General features: G+C 37.2%; 2 protein-coding genes across 2 annotated transcripts in view; one reads left to right on the top strand and one right to left on the bottom strand.

Moving 5' to 3' along the window:
• The first annotated feature begins 261 nt into the window (after nucleotides 1-261).
• DKK4 (dickkopf Wnt signaling pathway inhibitor 4) lies at nucleotides 262-3661 on the top strand. Its single transcript, XM_060653452.3, has 4 exons — nucleotides 262-1041; nucleotides 1572-1722; nucleotides 2194-2346; nucleotides 3411-3661. The coding sequence occupies exons 1-4, from the start codon at nucleotides 931-933 to the stop codon at nucleotides 3659-3661; spliced, it is 666 nt and encodes a 221-aa protein (XP_060509435.1). The 5' UTR covers nucleotides 262-930.
• Nucleotides 3662-5342: 1681 nt separating this feature from the next.
• POLB (DNA polymerase beta) overlaps nucleotides 5343-21004 on the bottom strand; it is a 30012-nt gene continuing 14350 nt past the window's right edge. The window contains exons 8-14 of the mRNA XM_060653451.3: nucleotides 20812-20866; nucleotides 20642-20714; nucleotides 15152-15222; nucleotides 13948-14034; nucleotides 7499-7563; nucleotides 6852-6991; nucleotides 5343-5589 (exon numbers count right to left, since the gene is read on the bottom strand). Of these exons, the coding sequence (XP_060509434.2) occupies nucleotides 5495-5589; nucleotides 6852-6991; nucleotides 7499-7563; nucleotides 13948-14034; nucleotides 15152-15222; nucleotides 20642-20714; nucleotides 20812-20866 (586 nt within the window). The 3' untranslated portion in view covers nucleotides 5343-5494. The remainder of the gene's footprint in view (nucleotides 5590-6851; nucleotides 6992-7498; nucleotides 7564-13947; nucleotides 14035-15151; nucleotides 15223-20641; nucleotides 20715-20811; nucleotides 20867-21004) is intronic.

Here is a 21004-nt window from a genome sequence, read left to right as displayed (position 1 = left end):
TATTGAATTGTATGAATCTGCATAAAATAGACTTTCTGTGGTTGCCCCCATCATTAAGTAATAGGAGAGGAGGGTTGTTATAAATCTCATTGTTTTCCTAATTAAATAACCGTAGCCTCAAACAGTTCAATTTTCAGTTTAAGGAGGATTATTTTCCAATTGACATTTAATTGGAACAGGTGCCATTATGCTCACAGCTTTTAAGCCATTGGGATTTTTACATCTGGATGCCAGAGCTAATCAGAAGGCATTTTCTCTCTTTTCTATCTGTCTTCACTATCTGAAGCAGAGTTTAAAGCTTCTCAGGATATTTTGTAACTCATTAGTTTTTGGCATCCTTGACGGCATATTGGCCAATATGATTCATTCTTTCTTTGAGCACAATTAGCCGTGAAAACAGATCTTAGAACAGACTCCCTCCACCCCCAAAGGATTATTGAAGGTAGGAAATGCAGGTGATTATCAGAGTTTGCCTTTGATACAGACATCCTGCTCTTCTGCTAACCCTTTGAACTAACTTTGATATGCAATAATTAAGAGGGATTCAACCCCTGGAGGAGAAGCCGCTGTGGCCCTGCCTCTCCTCTCCCTCTATTGAGTCCTTGTTTTGAACTATTGATCAAACAGATCTGAAGGGATTTGTTGAAGCCTGTGTGGGGTAAGGAGGAAGGAAATGAAGGAGGAGGGAGGGAGGTGGAGAGAGATGAGGGGGGCACATCTGGTATAAATCGTTTCAGAAGGAATCTGCTGGTTAGACCTCACTCATCCTATTTCACACACCTTTCTTAGACAAAGATTTGTTTTTCCTTCAGGAAAAGCAGTTACGGACGACTTGCAGGGTTTCCATTTTGGCAAAAGCTCTATTGTAGGTTTATTGCTGCCCAGTTTGGAGAACGCGGAGACAGCTGAGAAGGTCAAGGTGATTGAAGGATGGCGGTGGTGGTCTTGCTGGGGCTCAGCTGGTTCTGTGCCCCCCTGAGTGCTCTGGTTTTGGACTTCAACAACATCAAGAGCTCTGCAGATGTGCACGGGGCTCGGAAGGTAAAGTTCAACCAGGGAGCAGGGGGCAGTTCACTTGGGTAAGACTCACCGAGGTGCTAGCTGGCAAATGGGTGCAGTGATTGATGGGACTCATTTGAGAAAAGAAATCAAATAGGAATGGCACAAATACCCACATTATATTTAATTAAACTGTAGCACAGCTTCTAGAGGTAACAGATATGAATCAAAAATCTCATAACCATCTATAAGACACACATGGGAAGACATTTTCTTCCACTTACAGAAAGAGCATAAGAAATTTAAATCCTGAGTTTTAAAACTAGGACAACTTTTTAGGACAATTTTTCGAACACGAGTAACCTATGCAACACATAGGTTTCTTCATTGGAAATTTGGTCTCTCCTTTGTGGGAGAAAACCAATTATACTGAAAAATTAAGGTGCCACCTAAGGTTTGTCCCTGCATTCAAAGTGCCACTGTGATTTGGCTTCCTCCATCTCCCACTTTGAATTAAAAGTCATTCTACATCTTGTTGGATTGCCTGGCCTGTGACAAGTTTTTCCCTACAGGGTTCACAGTGCTTGTCTGACAAGGACTGCAGTTCCAGAAAATTCTGCCTCAAGCCTCAAGATGAGAGGCCATTCTGTGCTACATGTCGCGGGTTACAAAGGAGGTGCCAACGTAATGCCATGTGCTGTCCTGGAACACTGTGCATGAATGGTAAGCTGTCATAAACCCCTGTGGGACTGCTCTGCCCCATTGAACAGTGGCTTTACACTGAAGACAGCATCTGAATCTCATGCACTAGAATATTCCAAGATAGGCACTCTCTAAAGATTTCCTGGATTTATACTTGAAGTAATTTATGCAGCTGCCTTTTCTTAATGCAACAAAATAGTTTATTTCCTGGCAACAATTTTTGCCAACAACCTAGAGATAATGATTTTCAAGGAAAGGTTCAAGTTGGAACCTTACAAATTCTTTCATTTTCTGGATTCCACTTATTACTTAACCACTTTCTTTACCATATGTGCATGTAAATATTTAGTGCATATGTCCCAGAAATCTTGAAAGTTATATATAAACTGAAGGCAGAGGTACTGCCAAACTATGTAACAGTATGATAATTAGCATGTCTGTGGTTCTAGTCCTTGAAGTTAATAACTCGAACTACATCTGGTTGTTGCTCAGATGTTTGTACTACAATGGAAGATGCAACCCCAATATTGGAAAGGCAGATGGATGACCAAGATGATATAGAAACAAAAGGAACAACTGAGCATCCAATTCAGGAAAACAAACCCAAAAGAAAGCCAAATATTAAGAAACCACAAGGCGGGAAGGGTAAGAGAAGCATTCTGAGCACTCTTTTTTTTTTTTTTTTTTTTTTTTTAAAGAAAAACATTTCCAGGGCGCCTGGGTGGCTCAGTTGGTTAAGCATCCAACTTCGGTTCAAGTCATGATCTTGCAGTTCGTGAGTTTGAGCCCCGCATCTGGCTCTGTGCTGACAGCTCAGAGCCTGGAGCCTGCTTTGGATTCTGTCTCCCTCTCTCTCTGCCCCTCCCCTGCTTGTTCTCTCTCTCTCTCTCTCTCTCAAAACTAAATAAACATTAAAGAAAAACATTTCCTCCCCCTAGCCTTTTAAGGATAGGCTGAAACTGACTTGATTCCTCTCCACTCCAGAAACACATAGGGAGTATGTCTTGTTTCTCATCTCTTTCTGTAAGCAGCTATGGAGATCATGCAGGGAGTAACATAAGGCAATCAGCAAGAGGACAGGGGAATAGCCATAATAATGAACTGGTTAGCAAGATTTTTAATTGAATTTTACACACGTATCTTTTTATAGTCTGTAATTTAACAAATGGCAGTTTCCCTTTCTAGATCCTCAGAATAAAAAATGAAGAGAAAAAAGAGAAATGAAAGTAAATGCATTAACTTTTTATTCTCAAACAAAATACAACCCACTAAAATGAAGCTTTTTACAAAATTGTAGTCTCAAATTCCAATCTGTGACAGAAATTAAGTAGAATGTTTGAAAGCAGTGAATTGGCCATTCTTGTGCCTTCAGGTTAACAGTCCCTTTTATAAGTAATGGTCTTTATGCCAGGATAAATCCCATTTAAAAAAAAAAAAAAAAACACTGATAAGGAATGCTTATTTCATTCCTCAAGACTGGAAATCCCATCTTCCTTTGAAAATGTTTTAACTTTATAAAACAAATTCTATTAGGTAGGGCTGAAATTTCCATTTCATATACTTTTAGTAGATTTAGCTCTGGGAGACCTGCATGCTCTATTGTTCCTTTGTGGCCTTCAGTTCTATATCCCACACCTTTACCCCAGCGATAACCCCCTCACGTGCCACTTTCCCCACTTTTGCTGCAGCCCTTACGAATCTTGTTACAGGACAAGAGGGAGAAAGATGCCTTAGAACTTTGGACTGTGGAGCTGGACTCTGCTGTGCTCGTCATTTCTGGACTAAAATTTGTAAGCCAGTTCTATTGGAGGGACAGGTCTGCTCTAGGAGAGGGCATAAAGATACCGCTCAGGCTCCAGAAATCTTCCAGCGCTGTGACTGTGGTCCTGGACTAATATGTCGAAATCAAGTGACCGGCAACCAACAACACACACGGTTAAGAGTATGCCAAAAAATCTAAACTAAATACTTCAAAATAAAGACAACTCCTTATTGTATTCAAACAGAAATCTCAGACATTACTTTAAAAAATCTTTCCCATACAAGGGTGCCTGGGTGGCTCATTTGGTTAAGTCTCTGACTCTTGGTTTCGGCTCAGGTTGTGATCTTGCAATTAGCTGGATTGAGTCCCGCCTTGGGCTCTGTGCTGACGCTGCGGAGCTTGCCTGGGATTCTCTCTGCCCCTCTCTGCCCCTCCCCATTTCATGCTCTCTCAAAAGAAATAAACTTAAAATAAAAAACTTTCCATACATATATCCCTGAAAATCAAATCTTGTAGTAACTGAGATAGACTGAGTCAGAGCACTGCGATGTGCTGCCCTGTGATGAATGAAAACCAGCTTTGGCTTTTTGTCTATTTCTGCAGGAAAGAAATGTGATTCCACAACAGAAAAGTTTAATTTGATCTAGTGACTCAATTAGTTCAAATAAATCTTTATTTCATTTCCAGTGAAATTCTGGTACCTGACAGTAGCTTGGGGGACAAAAGTGAAGGTTTCTGCAGTTAATTCTTGTATCTTACTGGCAAAAAACTATCACAGTAAATTAAGGAAAAAAATTATATTAAAATCCCTCATTTATTTTCTTTCATTTCTTGTCAGGGAAATATCATTTCACTACAAAATAATTTGGTTAATAAATAAATAAGATTCGGGCGCCTGGGTGGATCAGTCAGTTAAGCGTCAGACTTTGGCTCAGGTAATGATCTCGCAGTTCGTGATTCTGAGCCCTATATCGGGCTCTGTGCTGACAGCTCAGAGCCTGGAACCTGCTTCAAAAGTCTGTGTCTCCCTTTCTTTCTCCCCCTCTCCCATTGATGCTCTGTCTTTCTCTCTATCAAAAATAAACATTAAAAAAAAACAGAAATAAGATTCAAAAGGTAATATTTTATGTGAATATAGTCCTTTGCAAGTTACAAAGCATTTGCATGCATTGTTTTCAATAGCTTTACTTAACCACTTGATAACTTTTTACATTTTATATTTATATAACTTTAATTATATAAATTAATCTAATTTATATTACATTAACTTATTAAATTATATTAATTTACTATATAGATTATATAATTTCAAAGCTAAGGTCTTCAAGGAGTGTTTTTACTTATATGTTTGACCATTTGAATTTAAAAAGTTACCTTGGAGGAAAACTAGAGCAAATAAGTGAAATTTTTGTTTGTTTGAAGTTGAAGAGGCCATATTTTGTACATACAGGTGCATATTGTAAGTGGTTTTGCTTAGGTAAGTTCTTTCTGATGAATTACAACCAATTTCAGATTTAAGAGATAAACCTATACTTAGGTCTTAAGTATATATGACAAAATTGAATGTGGGGGCCAAGCCAACCAAAGAAAATAATTACATTTATGAAGGTCCCTAATTTCTAAAAAACACTGAACCATCTTCCAGTGACCAGTCTCTGGTGTATCCTGACTAATTGTAATTAGTAAATAGGAGGGAAAGGTGGTAGGGTAATGTGGCTTATATAGCATAAGGGCAAAAAAAATGGGAAAATAAAAATTCCCATTGAACACTGCTAACATCTCATCTCTTCATTCTTTCCACTAAATCCTTAGTAAAGTGTGATCGCACATGTTAACATGATATGCTATTTCCTAATAAAATCAGAATAAGATTCTCTGATAATAGTAAGAGAGGCTTTATTGACTACAGTGCAAGCTAAAGCATGAAGAAGAAATAATCACTTAAAAAACACCAAAGACCCTTACATAGCAAAGGTTAAGAAATAAATTAAGACTCCTGTTGAGTTGAGCTGTGTCTGGGAAGAACAGGCCTCATTCACTTCGATCCTTGGGTTCTCGGTATTTCCACTGGATGTAGTCAAAGATGTCTTTCTCACTATCCACTGGCAGGGGCTCTCCAGCAACTCCTAAAAGTACAGAGAGAAAAGAAACTTACCTACAAGCCAGTTTTGGAATTTGATTATGAGGGTGCAAGGAAGACAGCTGTATGGGGCTCACTTTCAGAAGAAAAAGAAAATGGTAACCAAGTCACCAAAAAATGATATTGACTGCCCCACCCCCATCCTCCCACATGGCTTGTGTTTGAGCTTTGTCACATATACTAATCATCCTACAAAAGTAACCTGAGCATCCCAACTGGAGCCACTGCAATGATCCTAATTCATGATTTCCTTCTCTGCTGGATCTCCACTAGAGCTACCATGTATCATATGAAATACTCTCTAGTTTCCTTTGCAGCTCAAAATGTGGTCTCTGGACTAGCAGTACGGGAATCACCTGGAAGCTTACTAGAAATGCAGAATCTTGGGCCCCCCTATTAGAGTCTTCATTTAATGAGGTCCCAATGTGGCTCATACATGTTTACACACGAGAAGCACTGCCCTTGTCTACCAGGGAAGAAAGTTCTATTTTATACTTTGAGGACAAAATGACAAAATCTTCATTTTCCTAGTAGAGAATAGTAAACCACACAGTGGTGAGATATCAACAAGTACAGATTAAGCAATTCTTACTCTTTAAACTTTTCATTTATTAATTTTATTTTTGATTACTCTCTATATCCAACATGAAGCTCGAACACATAACTCTGAGTAAGAACTGCACACTCCACTGACTGGGCCAGCCAGGTGCCCCTAAACTTCTTTTGTTATTTAAAAATCTTTTTTAAAGTAAGCTCTACACCCAATGTGGGGTATGAACTCACGACCCTGACATCAAGAGTTGCATGCTCTACCGACTGAGCCAGCCAGGTGCCCCAACTCTTTAAACTTTAAAAGGCAAGTGGCCAAAGCTACCAAGCTTGGCCTGATACTAAAAGCAATGATACCTGGGTACTGCAGAAGTCTCGGAGATACATTAAAAACAAACAAACCCACTTTAAACCAGTAAGGTTTTTTTTTTTTTTTTTGCTGACCATCACATTAATACATTCTAATAGAGCTAGAAATAACTTTTGCCATCATGGGCTTCAAATGAGGGCTTGATAGCACATATGGATTAAAGACCTTTTGTTGCCTGAGGGACTCATAATACAAAGAAACTACAATTAACTGGCATAATTACTTAAAGGCTTTTTTGAGGAACCAAAGTTGCTAAATCAAAATATATCTGAAAATAACTTTCTCTCCAGATGACTGGGATTATCTCTAATGCACACACAAATACTCACCAGTGACTCCCAAGGGACGGATTGTGTATTCATTGATTGTGAAGCCCTTTTCTAGGGCATGAGCTCTCATATTCTTATTGAAAATATCACTCCCAGTGAAATACAGAACACCACAGTAATACTGATCCTTGGGTATCAACCTAAAATAAATAAATAAACAAATCTTTCACCACACATTTCAAATCTAGCAAAAATAGGACTCTTATAATCAATAAGGCACAAAACACCTAAAATAAGTCTATGTGGTTTAATAACCTAAGGAGGAGACTATCATTAGGTAGACTGCTCAAATTCTTCTGACGTTGCAGTTAGTCTAGGTTTCAGTAAACTATGCTCTGGCAAGCGGTGTGGAGAAACGAAAAGCAGTATCACTTATTACAACCAACGTTCCTCCGGCAGGAAACTACTTTTGAGTTGTGGAAGGCATCATGGTGAGATGCAAATCTAGAGAAAATAGATTAGATTCTGTAGACAGTCGTTATTCTTTACATATTTTCAGGCTGCACACTGTCTATAGCAGGAACATACAGCCCTTCAGAATGAAAAGGGGTTCTAGACATTTATATGAATTCCAAGATATACAGAAGACAAAGGAAAGAGAAAAGAAGGGAAAATTTAATAGGTCAGCAACAAATTTTGAGTAATACCTTATATCAATTCTCCTGTGTGGATACTCCTTTTCATCATTTTTACTGGGAAGCTGGCAAACACCCTAAAATGGATATTTCAAAGAATGCTTAAAGACGTTTTCAAACTTCAGGCTTAATTTCAGTATTATGATGTTAAATGTGAGGTTTCTGCTTTAAGTGCAAGCAGTTTTAGAATTCTGAGCACTTTTAGGGATGCCTGGATGGCTCAGTCGGTTAAGCTACTGACTTCGGCTCAGGTCATGATCTCGTGGTCCCTGGGTTCGAGCCTCACGTCGGGCTCTGTGTTGACAGCTCAGAGCCTGGAGCCTGCTTCGGATTCTGTCTCTCTCTCTCTTTCTCTCTCTGCCCCTCCCCCACTCGCACTCTGTCTCTCTCAAAAATAAATAAACCTTAAAAAAAGAAAGAATTTTAAGCACTTTTAGTTGGATTTTCTATGTGCTGTCTATGGCTACCCTCCTATTATACTTTGTGGCAAATAAAGAAGTACATGGAACAGCAGGCAAGGATTCTAGGTATGAGGATTTGGCCTTTATAGGATTCTAAACGAGAAGCTAACCAGGGAAAGCATCAAACATGAAAGACACAGACCAAAACAGATAAGAGCAATTTGGAAGAAACAATCACTATTCAGGAAGAACACAAAGAGCTATGAGTAGTATTCTCAGATTACAGAAAATATTCCATCCATGAAGTAGGGGCAGAATACCATAGAAAACAGAACACTTAAGGAAAAGGTTTCAACAAAATTTAAAATAGGATAGCAGAAGTAGAATTTAAAATTGAGGAAACCTCCCAGAAATTAGAAAAGACAGAGAGATGAAAAATAAGAAAAATTTAAAAGAAAATTAGAGGATCATTTTCCTCCTCTACAGGTGAGTTTTCATTATACCTCTACAGTTTTTAAACAAACGTTATCAAAGTCTATTTAGTAATCTTCTCCTTTTCTAGAAAAATGGACCAAAATTCTGGACTGGGGAACAACCCATAAATATGTAAAAAGAGCTACAAACATCAGAAATTTCAAATTAAATGTTTCAAATGTCACATTCTAAGAAAAGTACACATGTGGCAGGCTTCTGGTCCTAAAGAACAGTTGACTAAGTATACATGTCACGAAAAGCTATATACTTTTTCACTCAGTAACACGGACAAATTACAATCTAGAATCTAAAATGGGTATTTTCTTTCACTGTTCCTATGGCTGAAAGATTAAATGAAACCTGTTTATCTTCAAAATATGAAAGCTACCTTCTTAGACATTAACAAGTTCTAACTGAACCTTCAAATGGATCAGCAATGCTTTCCATCTGGAATTACCATGAGGTATTACCTTGCGGATATGGATGTTTGGGTGCCACAGGCAATGATCTTGCGGTTTGTCACATCAGTAATAGGATTTCATCTAATGGCTTTGTTCTTTTCCTCAAAGGCTCATTTTATTTCCTGCACTTTTTCTGAACTGCTAATGTTAAAGAATTTCTCTGTATTACTGTAAATTCTTTATTAGATTGAGTGGATTAGTTTTGTTTGGCATTTCAGTTGGGTAGCTTCATGCCTAGTCGTCTGAAATAAAGCCTCTTTCATTTCCCCAGGGGACTCAAGGGATCTTCTATTGTCCCTTGAATCCTTATAGTAGATATTTCACAGGAAATCATCCCAGGCCAAACTTGCACAAAATGCTAAAATCTGAATGGTAGTCATTATATAAAGCAAACAGGCATCTAAATGCAGGAGAAATTGTTTTGTTTTTTTTTTTTCTTCCAAATGTCATTTTATTCACAGGAAGAATAACTCAATTATCTAAAGATCATGGCTTTACAAGAAGATCTGGAATATTAACCCTGGCTTTCCTGAGGCTTGGTGACTATTAGTTTAAAGGAATTCATGCTTTGAAGAGAACTTGAAAAAGACATGAATGGTCATATCTTTAAAATTATTTAGTCAGTTGTTACAGAAATAAGAGATTTTGAAATCAACTGTATATGGAATGAGAATAGTTTATTTCACTTTGCTGTTGTTTTTATTTGTTTTGTTTTTTGGTTGTTTATTTATTTTTAATTTAAATTTTTTAAATTTACATCCAAATTAGTTAGCATATAGTACAACAATGATTTTAGGAGTAGATTCCTTAATGCTCCTTACCCATTCAGCCCATCCCCCCTCCCACAACCCCTCCAACAACCCTCAGTTTGTTCTCCATATTTATGAGTCTCTTCTGTTTTGTCCCCCTCCCTGTTTTTATATTATTTTTGTTTCCCTTATGTTCATCTGTTTTGTCTCTTAAAGTCCTCATGTAAGTGAAGTCATATAATATTTGTCTTTCTCTAATTTCACTTAGTATAATACCCTCTAGTTCCATCCATGTAGTTGTAAATGGCAAGATTTCATTCTTTTTGATTGCCAAATAATACTTCATTGTATATATATATACATGTATATATCCAATATATATTCATATATTATTGAATATATTATTCACATATTTATATTCATATATTATATGAATATATGAATGTATATTCATATATTGAATAATATATTCATATATTATATACAATATATTATTCAATATATATTCAATATATATATATATACACACACATATATGTGTGTGTATATATATATATATATATACATCTTCTTTATCCATTCATCCATCGATTGACATTAACTTTGGCTATTGTTGATAGTGCTGGTATAAACGTTCGACAACAGCACACCTGTATCCCTTGGATAAACACCTAGTAGTGCAATTGCTGGGTCGTAGGGCAGTTCTATTTTTAGTTTTTTTGAGGAACCTCCATACTGTTTTCCAGAGTGGCTGCACCAGCTTGCATTCCCATGTTGTTGTTGTTTTTTTAAAGTAAGCTCTACGCCCAACATAGGGCTTGAACTCATGACCCTGAGATCAAGAGTCACATGCTGTAAAGACTGTGCCAGCCAGGCACCCAGGTTTATTCCATTTTCTAAGGTGACTTTGTTTTTCAGCCAATTTCCTTTCAGAAACTTAAAAGATCTCAGCTTCTTTGACTATCTTTGCTGACGCTCATGCACTCAGGGTAACTGCTCTGACTCCTGCCGAGCTCTCTGCTTGGCTGACTCCCTTACCTCAAGTCCTCTTTCAAGTCTCCTCTTCTCAAAGGGGCTGCTTCTGACCATCCTATTCAATGCTGTTTCCTACATGCCCATCTCCCCATACCCTCCTTTTCTTTTTTTAAAAATAGTACTTATTATCTTAACCTAACATGTGATTTACCTATTTATTATGGTCATTGTGTTTTTTTTTATTTTTTTAATGTTTATTTAGTTTTGAGAGAGAAAGAGACAGAGTGTGAGTGGTGGCGGGCAGACAGACAGGGAGACCAGAATCTGAAGCAGGCTCCAGCCTCTGAGTTGTCAGTACAGAGCCCGACATGGGGCTTGAATCCATGAACTGTGAGATCATGACCTGATGCTTAACCGAGACACCCAGGTGCCCCTATTATGGTCATGTAAACCATCACTCCCTTCCCACACCGTCCCAACTATAAATTCTCCTGAAATTCAGATACATCCCAGGAGATGTACTGAAAAGTGGTAGATGCTTAATGTATATTTGTTGAACTGACTGAACACACCTTTCTCATCCTATTGGCACTCATTCTCCCTGTTTTGTTCTCTCATATCACCATCCTCTCTCACTTTCTGTCCCTCTTTTTGTTTCCCAATTTAATCCCTACCAGGTGCTCTCCTCTACTGATCTGTTTCCAAACAGAAATACTGTATCTATATTATATCACATCATACTATATTAGTGTAACACTTTGTACTACTCTTTTGAAGATTCACTCTATGAAGATAGTTGTACAAACCCTTCAGTGTCCATGTATGTTACTTAATTTGATCTGTATAACTGTCATTTGACACAGCACAAGTGTATCATTTTATAGGTAAAAATATTAAGGCCTTACAGAGGTAAAGCAACTTGCCTAATGTCACACGATCCATTAGTCATGGAGCCAGAATAAGATTTTAGAGCTTCTGTATATTCCTCCACAATGCAACATACCAACACACACTCTTTTCTTTGCAATAAGGTACTAATTACCCCTTATTGCTTCCACAATAAATTGACTTGAAAGCTAACCTGGATTGCTCCTTATCCTACCACATACCAATTATAAATGTCAAACAGCAGGCTCACACATGGCATTTTTTTTAAGCTTCAGAGAATATATGAGCCACATGTACAGTATCCAAACTTTATACACAAACCATCCACTAAGATGGATTCCTATGTCACACACAAAGACCTCAGTTTCTTGCTCAAAGTATAAAAACAAACAAAAAACCCACTTTATTATTATGTTCACCTGTTTTGGAAAATAGATTTGGGGAATTCTCTTTTTGGCAATAACTATATACGTGCTGTTAGGACTATGACTGAGAGAATGGGAAGGCAAGATAGAGTGAAGGTTTCCAGCCTTGTCCTAGGATTGGTGAGTGGCCCTAGTCTTTCAAGCATCACATGTGCAATAAGGTCTGAACCAGCCTGGTTTGTAGCAGTCACTGGAATTTGGCTGACAGACAAAGGTCTTCTCTTCTATGACTGAGCACTTACTGGGGTAACCCAATTCCACTACTGCCAGCAACGCTTTATGTTTACATACACGTGGCTACCCACCTTTCCTTTTTAGGTTATACCCAGCCCACCAGTTTGTAATTTTTCTTTGTATTCTTGCTAGCTGGATTACTAGCCTCTGTTGGTGTTGCCTCTGGATCTCTGTTTGAGCACAGCAGAATACTGTTCAGACTGCAAAAAAAATGTTCCTGCTATTGCATTGCATAAACACCTTCCTGGTCGCTAACTCTGAAAAGAGCAGGTGCGCTCCCCCAGTAGAAGTCCTAGGGCCTTTCACAGAGATGACTAGAGGAGGTAGAGAGTTAGGCCAGAAGGGGTCCCCAGAATATCCCCAGGTATACCAGGACACTTTCCTACAATGAAAAAAAAAAATTCAACTTGTCTACCACATGTTATTTTTAGGATTTTATCTGATTGAATGCTCTTTAAATGTAAGATTATTTTACACAGATTTATTTTTTATGCAGATTCATTTTGGTGAATATAATCAATTTCAATTTAAAAGGGATGTTCCTAGAGCATATATAAACCCTATTTTTAATAACATCTCACATGTCTATATTTCTGGGCATAGAGTAAAAGCTCCAAATCAGACAGATTTGGGAGAACAGCTCATAGATTTAATTCCTAAAGACTTGACTAGAATTTCATTTTTACCTTTCCCAAAGTTCTTTTGAAACATTATAAAACGTGACCAACTTTGGCAATAGTTTCATAGCCCAATAAAATCATCCTGTTGAATTTAATGACATGATTTTCTGTGTGTCTGATTAAATATACACAACATAAAGTTTACCATTTTAGCCATTTTTAAGTTTGAAGTTCTATAGCATTAAGTATATTCACACTGTTGTATAACTATCACCACCATCTGCCTCCAGAACTTCTTCACGTTCCCCAACTGAAACTCTGGGTCTGTTAAATACTAACTCCATATTCCCCTTCCCCACAGGTCCCTGGCGAGCACTGTTCTACTTTTTGAAGGACACGATGTTTCAACGATCTATCTCAACCATCTTATCCTACTTTTGGCTAAAACCACTGTCAAATTATGCAATGAGACTCTTTCTAGTATTAGCATTTCCGCTCCCCAAAAGCACAATCTCTTTCCATTTCAGGCATATGACTTGGGAAAAGGGGACACGGAAAAAAGGAGTTTCAAGGTATGTATTTAAGTGAGCAGCACAACAAAGGTAACCCTTTATTACCTTAGTCCTAGATTTCTACTTGCCTTCCTGTCGGTTTTTTACACAGAGATATTTATTAACCTCTTCTTAATTCATTTGCCATTTGTCTTGAATCTTCAAAGTTTAATTGCCTGGAACTCTACAGGATTTTCACAATTCATCATGATGGGTTTCACCGTGAAAATCTCTATTAACTCCTCTGCTTATCATGCTGCATAACATGTTTGTATCACATGCCCTAATTTCTTCTCTTTCTTTGGTGTTGTAATAGATTAATACTCTTCAGACAATTCTAATCTCACTTACTGAAGAATTCCAAGTCTGAGAATATGAGAACATTTGCTATTTTAGAGAAAAACTTATGATGCATTGAAGTCATTATAGAAATTTTAATAAAAGCAGATTATGCCTAATTATGTATTCCAGTAGCTCAGATTAGTTACAAGTGGAGAATTTAAAACAAAAGTCTTTACTAAAATATTCTGAGATTAGCATCTTATTAATTCTTCTCTAAACTCTCATGGATATCCTATTTATTGACTCTAATACTAACAATACTGAGAGTCATACACTCAGAATGGTTACTGAACAGTTTCCAAGATTTTTGTTCAGAAGTGTTAACTCAAACAAGTACTTACCATGAACTTGGTTTCACCTTTTGACAGAGTATCTGTAATAAAATGGACCTTCTGTAACTGCTCCACAACACGATGTAACAGCTTTGCCTATAGAAACATAAATAGGAAAAAAGAAAAATAATTACTCTTTTATAGCCAGAAAACATTTTTTAAGATGAGTTTTCTAATTATCTATGGAGAAATGCCTAGCTTTCCTCTAAGTACTTTCTTCTTCTAACACAAAACTCATTTATCAAATGAAACATATTTTTAGAAACCATCATTTTTCACCAATATCATTGATACTCCCAAACATCATTTGGGTTCGTCTGTTTCATTAAATCAAAAAGTTAGCTGCTTCATCTTTAAAAGGTATATATTCCAAGGGTGCCTGGGTGGCTCAGTCAGTTAAGCGTCTGACTTCAACTCAGGTCATGATCTCACACTCCGTGAGTTCAAGCCCTGTGCTGACAGCTCGGAGCCTGGAGCCTGCTTTGGATTCTGTGTCTCCTTCTCTCTCTGCCATTCTGCCTCTCATGCTCTGTCTTTCTCTCTCAAAAATAAACAAAGATTAAATAATTTTTTTTAAAAAAAGTATATATTCCAAAATCAAAAATGTTTTGCCTTCATGGGTTTTTCTAACAGGGATAAAGTTTCTTAATATAACATTTTTTAGTAGAAAAATATTCTCTTAATGAAAACCTGAATATTATAGTGGATATTTCTAAAATATCCATGATAGGCAATAAATAATTCTGGAAATGTTGTACTAAGTTTCTTTTTTGAAAATTAGACTGTCCCCCCCCACCCCCAGTTCCTTGCAGAAAAACACTATTGTGTATCCCTTTCAACCACTTACTTTGCCTTTCACAGATGTCAATCAGTACAGAGCACTTCAACTGACTTTTCAAAAAGAGTAAAGCAAAAATTCATTCTGAAATATCCAACTATCATTTAGAAAATGATTATTTAGGAGTGCCTGTGGGGCTCAGTCGGTTAAGTGTCTGACTCTTCATTTCAGTTCAGGTCATGATCTCATAGGTGTGAGATCGACGCCCATGCTGGGCTCTGCATGGGTGTGGAGCCTGCTTGAGATTCTCTCTCTCCTCCCTCTGCCCCTCCCCTGCTTGCACACACACACATGCTCTGTCAAAAAAAAAAAAAAAAAGAAAATGATATTTACTATTGTGTAAGACAGCATATTTGACTATAAATTCTGCAGTACCTGTTTAGTTGACTCAGAGGTAAAGCTTGGATGGGTGAGAAGGACATCCATGTCACCACTGGACTCTGCACCTACAATAACAAAAAATATGTATGGAATTCCCTATGTGACTTTATAAATTAGCAGGCAAATACAACACCAAAGTGATGTCACACTGAGGAGGTTTACTTCTTGTAGACTAACTATATTTCACTGCACTTCATATTCAGAATTAGTTAAAAGATTTCAATTTTCTGTCCAACTGTTCAGGTATACTAATATAAACTGCAGAATCTGGGATAACAACAGTGATTGGCATTAAATGTGCATTACATACAGTTGGTGAGTTTAATGTACTAAAAATGCACCTAGGGGCACCTGGGTAGCTCAGTCGGTTAAGCGTCTGACTTCAGCTCAGATCATTATCTCACAGTTCATGAGTTCAAGCCCTGCATCAGGCTCTGTGCTGACAGCTGGGAGCCTGAAGCCTGCTTCGGATTCTGTGTCTCCCTCCATCTCTGCCTCTCCCCCACCTGTGCTCTCTCTCTCAAAAATAAATCAATGTTAAAAACAAAAAATTAAAACAAAATGCACCTAAGTACTCAATAATGAATAAAAACAATATTGAAAGACTTTTTTCCAAAAAAGATATACAGATGGCCAACAGACACATGAAAAGATGTTCATCATCACTCATCATCAGGGAAACGAAAATCAAAAGAACAATGAGATTATCACCTCACACCTGTCAGAATGGCTAAAACCAAAAACACAAAAAACAGTGTTGGCGAGGATGTGGAGAAAAAGGAACCCTCATGTACTGTTCGTAGGAATGTAAACTGGTGTAGCCACTGTGGAAGACAGTATAGATGTTTCTCAAAAAATTAAAAATCAAATTACCATATGGTCCAGTAATTCCACTAATAGGTATTTACCCAAAGAAAATAAAGACACTACTTCAAAAACATACATGCACCCCTATGTTTACTGCAACATTATTTACAATAGCTAAGACATGGAAGCAATGAAGTGTCCAGCAATAGATGACCCAAGTGTTCACTGACAGATGAATAGATAAAGAAGACGTGGTCTAGGGGCGCCCGGGTGGCTCAGTTGGTTAAGCGTCCGACTTCGGCTCAGGTCATGATCTCGCGGTTTGTGGGTTCGAGCCCCATATCAGGCTCTGTACTGACAGCTTAGAGCCTGGAACCTGCTTCAGATTCTGTGTCTTCCTCTCTCTCTGCCCCTCCTCCACTTGTGATCTGTCTCTCTCTGTCTCTCAAAAATGAATAAATGTAAAAAAAAAAAAACAATTTAAATTTCTGGGGCTCCTGGGTGGCTTAGTTGGTTAGGCGACTGACTTTTGACTCAGGTCATGATCTCACAGTTCGTGAGTTCGAGCCCTGCGTCAGGCTCTGTGCTGACAGCTCAGAGGCTGGAGCCTACTTCAGATTCTGTGCCTCCCCCTCTCTCTACCCTTCCCCTGCTCACGCTCTGTGTCTCTCTGTCTCTCAATAATAAGTGTTAAAAAAATTTTTTTAAAAAGAAGATGTGGTCGGGGTGCTTGGGTGGCTAAGTTGGTTAAGCATCCAACTTTGGCTCAGGTCATGATCTCGCGGTTTGTGGGTTCGAGCCCCGCATCGGCTCTGTGCTGACAGCTCAGAGCCTGGAGCCTGTTTCGGATTCTGTGTCTCCTCCTCTCTCTCTGCCACCCCCTCCCCCATGCTCATGCTCTGTCTCTGTCTCTCAATAATAAATAAATGTTAAAAAAAAATTTTTATAAAGAAATAAAATAAAATAAAAATAAAAAGAAGATGTGGTCTATATATACAATGGAATATTACGCAGCATAAAAAAAAAGAATGAATCTTGCCATTTGCGACAATATGGATGGATGTAGAGTGTATTATGCTAAGTGAAATAAGTCAGTCAGAGAAAGACAAATACCATACAATTTCACTCATGTGTGGAATTTAAGAAACCAAACACATGAACAAAGAAAAAAATGAGACAAACCTAAAAACAGACTCTTAAATATAGAGAACAAACTGGTGGTTCCCAGAGGTGAGGTGAGGTAGGTGAGGGGATGGGAGAAATAGGTGAAGGGGATTAAAAGTACTTATCATGATGAGCACTGAGTAATGCACAGAATAGTTGAACCATTATATTGTATACCTGAAAACAACTATATGTTAATTAGTAAATCCTCATTATGAAAAAAGCTTTAAAATACAACTATGAATACTATATATCTAAAAACCTCAAATTAAACAATATGTTCTAACTCTGTAAAGGCTAATCAGAAAATCCATTTCAACTCTTACGACTCAATTCATTTAATGAATATTAGTAAAAATTACTATTATGGTATCATGGATAAGAATATAGCACTTTATAATGACTTAGGTTTTTATTTTGACCCCCACTCTACAACCACATAACTTTAGAAAGGTTACATACAGTTATTTATACTTTCTTTTATTATAAAACTATAAAAGTTTGTGTTCATTTCAATGGATTTTCATTTTAAATGTCTTTTGTTTCAATATTACAAGTGTGGACTGTATATTCCTTTGGACCTCAGTTTCTCTGTCTATAAACTACTAAAAACTACTCTATTGGCCATTGTACAACTAAGAATAATATGTAAAAGCATCTAGAATAGTGCCTGCCGCACAGTCGGCATAGAATAATACTGTTTATCGCCTTTCTTTGCATTTTTGTAAGTACAATATATGCAAAACATACTTTTGGTCACTGAAGATATGGCAGTGTCTCTGGACCACCACTTTATGCATCAATAATCTTTAACCAGCTATTTAAACATAAAGAAGACTAGATTCATTGTGTGCTGTTCCCAGGACATTCAAGGAAGCTATTTTAAGAAAGAAAATTTTGTCTTCTTTTCTTCTCATTTCTCTTAAAAGTTGTGTCTTTTACCATCAACCTACTACCCAAAATGTATTACTCTATCCATTTAAAAAACAAAACAATTACTTTAGCATAAAAAGGGAAATAACCCAAGAGTCTACTAACAAAGGACCAAATAAATAAAGTATGAAACACCGACATAACCAAATGTTATGAAGCTATAAAAAAAGAACAGGGGTGCCTGGGTGGCTCAGTCGGTTGGTTAACCGTCCAACTTCGGCTCAGGTCCTGATCTCGTGGGTTGAGTTGGAGCCCCGCATCCGGCTCTCTGGTGATAGCTCAGAGCCTAGAGCCTGCTTTGGATTCTGTGTCTTCCCCTCTCTCTGACCCTCCCCCGCTCACACACTGTGTCTGTCTCTCAATAATAAATAAATAAAAAAGAATAAACATGCTCTCTATATACTGATGTGGAAAAGATCTCCAAGATATGTTTTTATTAAGAAGTAAGGCACATACTGTGTATATACTACGTTACTTTTGTGAAAGAAAGGGGGAGGAGGACAGCAAGAATGTGTATTCATTAGGTAAAGACAATGTGGTATCAGTATACAATGGAATGTTACTCAGTCCTAAAAAAGAATGAGATCTTGGGTGCCTGGGTGGCGCAGTCGGTTAAGCGTCCGACTTCAGCCAGGTCACGATCTCGCGGTCCGTGAGTTCGAGCCCCGCGTCAGGCTTTGTGCTGACGGCTCGGAGCCTGGAGCCTGTTTCCGATTCTGTGTCTCCCTCTCTCTCTGCCCCTCCCCCGTTCATGCTCTGTCTCTCTCTGTCCCAAAAATAAATAAAAAAAAAAAACGTTGAAAAAAAAAAAATTTAAAAAAAAAAAAAAAAAAAAAAAAAAAAAAAAAAAAAAAAAGAATGAGATCTTGTCATTTTTGACAGTATGGATGGACCTAGAGAGTATTATGCTAGGTGAAATAAGTCAGAGAAAGATAAATACCATATGATTCATTTATATGTGGAATCTAAAAAACAAAACAAACTACAAACAAAACAAACAGACTTATAAATACAGAGAACTGGTAGCTGCCAGAGGTAGGGCTAAGTGGGGGGATGGATAAAATAGGTGAAAGCGATTAGGAAGTAAAAATTTCCAGTCATAAAAGAAGTGATGGAGATGAAAAGCACAGCATAGTTAACACAGTCAGTATTGTATTAACATTGTATGGTGAGAGATGGTAACTACACTTATTGTGGTGAGCACCGTGTAGTGTACAGAACTGTCACCACTATGTTGTACACCTGAAACTAATATAACATTGTATGTCAACTATACTTCAATAATAAAAAGATTTTAAATAAATAAAAAAAACAAAACGGGAAAAAAGAATATATATTCACATTCATTATATTTACTTGTAAAACCACTGAAAGAACACACAGGAGAGTGGTCATTAATGGGACAGTGGTGGGAGGGAGTGGAAAGAGTGAACTAGGATAGGGTAGAAGGGAAACTTCTTAGTGTATACCTTTTTTATATTAAAGCATGCAACCATATGACCTACTCAATAAAAGCAAAACTAAAATAGAAATACTGAAATCCAGAAAGGCTGTCATCTTCAACTGAGCATGCATTTGTCCTGCTGTGTATTCAAGTCTATGTTCTGAAAATACAGATTCTAAGGCCCCACCTAAAAAGATTCTTATTTAGTAGGTTTGTAGCACTGTACAGCAATGTGTACTTCTCTTTTTAAACTTTCTAGGTATTTCTGATGTACAGAAAAACTCAAACAACTGGTTAACTTTAATCCTCTCATTTTGCAAATATGGAAAAGGGGATGTGAAGAGCAGACTGACTTCAATCATGTAGTGACAGTAGATTTGGCCTCAGGGCCCAAGTCTTTTGGTCCCAGTCCCATGTTCTTTCTACTTATCGACAATTATTGATGTGTCACTTTCCTCTCCCAGCTCCAGATTCTTAAAGCAGCTACCCTGAGAATTTGTGGTAGCTCATTACCTACTGCTTAAGCAATACTCCAAAGGTGGCCAGGGATTCAGTCAGATAACTATTCCAAAAGTTTTAAATCAAGTTTTGGTATTACAATTTTTAAAGTTAATATTTTAAAATTTATATTACCCTTCCATATTCTGAGCCAGTAAGAAACCAGGATTCTCTTGGTTCCCACTTTGCTCACATTCACACAGAATGAGATCATCTGAAGGACCTGGTTGTTGTGAGAACTGGTTTGGAACTAGTGCTTCAGAGACAGTATTTTTAGATTCGTTACAGAAAACTTAGAAAATAAAAAAAGTTAAAAAAAAAAACACCACCACCTTCCCACAGCTTTACTAGCATGTAGTCAATTGCTCTTAAGCTCTTAATATATATAAAATTATTTTATAAAATTTGTTAAAGCTAGTCATTAAAATATCATCCTATAATAAAATAAGGATGAATTTTCTCTAATTTTTAATACATATTCCTATCTATAAACAAATAAACTTAGATAATACTCTACTGGATCTTAGTATATCTATAAAGTAACAGAAATTACCTCTCTTTGTTCCATTTTTTTTTGGTATACATTAGGCAATTATAATATCAAGGCATGAATAACCTAAGATCAGGAAGTATGTTACCTCTTCTGAAACTGCCACAGACTGTAGCAATGTATTCAGAATCCACTTTTTTAACTTCATTTAGTACAATATCCTAATAGAAAAAAAATTAAGTCAGTATTCTAAAAATGGCTTTTCAACAAGTGACATTGTCAATTCTAATCAAAGAATACAATTCAGCACACGCTTACTTGCATTTGTAACATCTCTTCACGAGGAATTCTTTTCTCAAAGTCCTCAAAATATCTATAAAGACAGAATAAGCAGACAAACGATTTTTGTGAAATTTAAATCGTCTTAAAAAATAAACTGCCTACCATATCAAGTGTCCTTATCCCAGTACATCATTCAAAAATCAAGACTAGCACTTAGTAAGAAGATAAC

The sequence above is a fragment of the Panthera onca genome, chromosome B1, assembly GCF_046562875.1.
Source record: "Panthera onca isolate mPanOnc1 chromosome B1, mPanOnc1 haplotype 2, whole genome shotgun sequence".
Classification (NCBI taxonomy): Eukaryota; Metazoa; Chordata; class Mammalia; order Carnivora; family Felidae; genus Panthera; species Panthera onca.
Note: the sequence above shows the minus strand (reverse complement) of the source record. Positions and strands in the feature narration are given on the sequence as shown.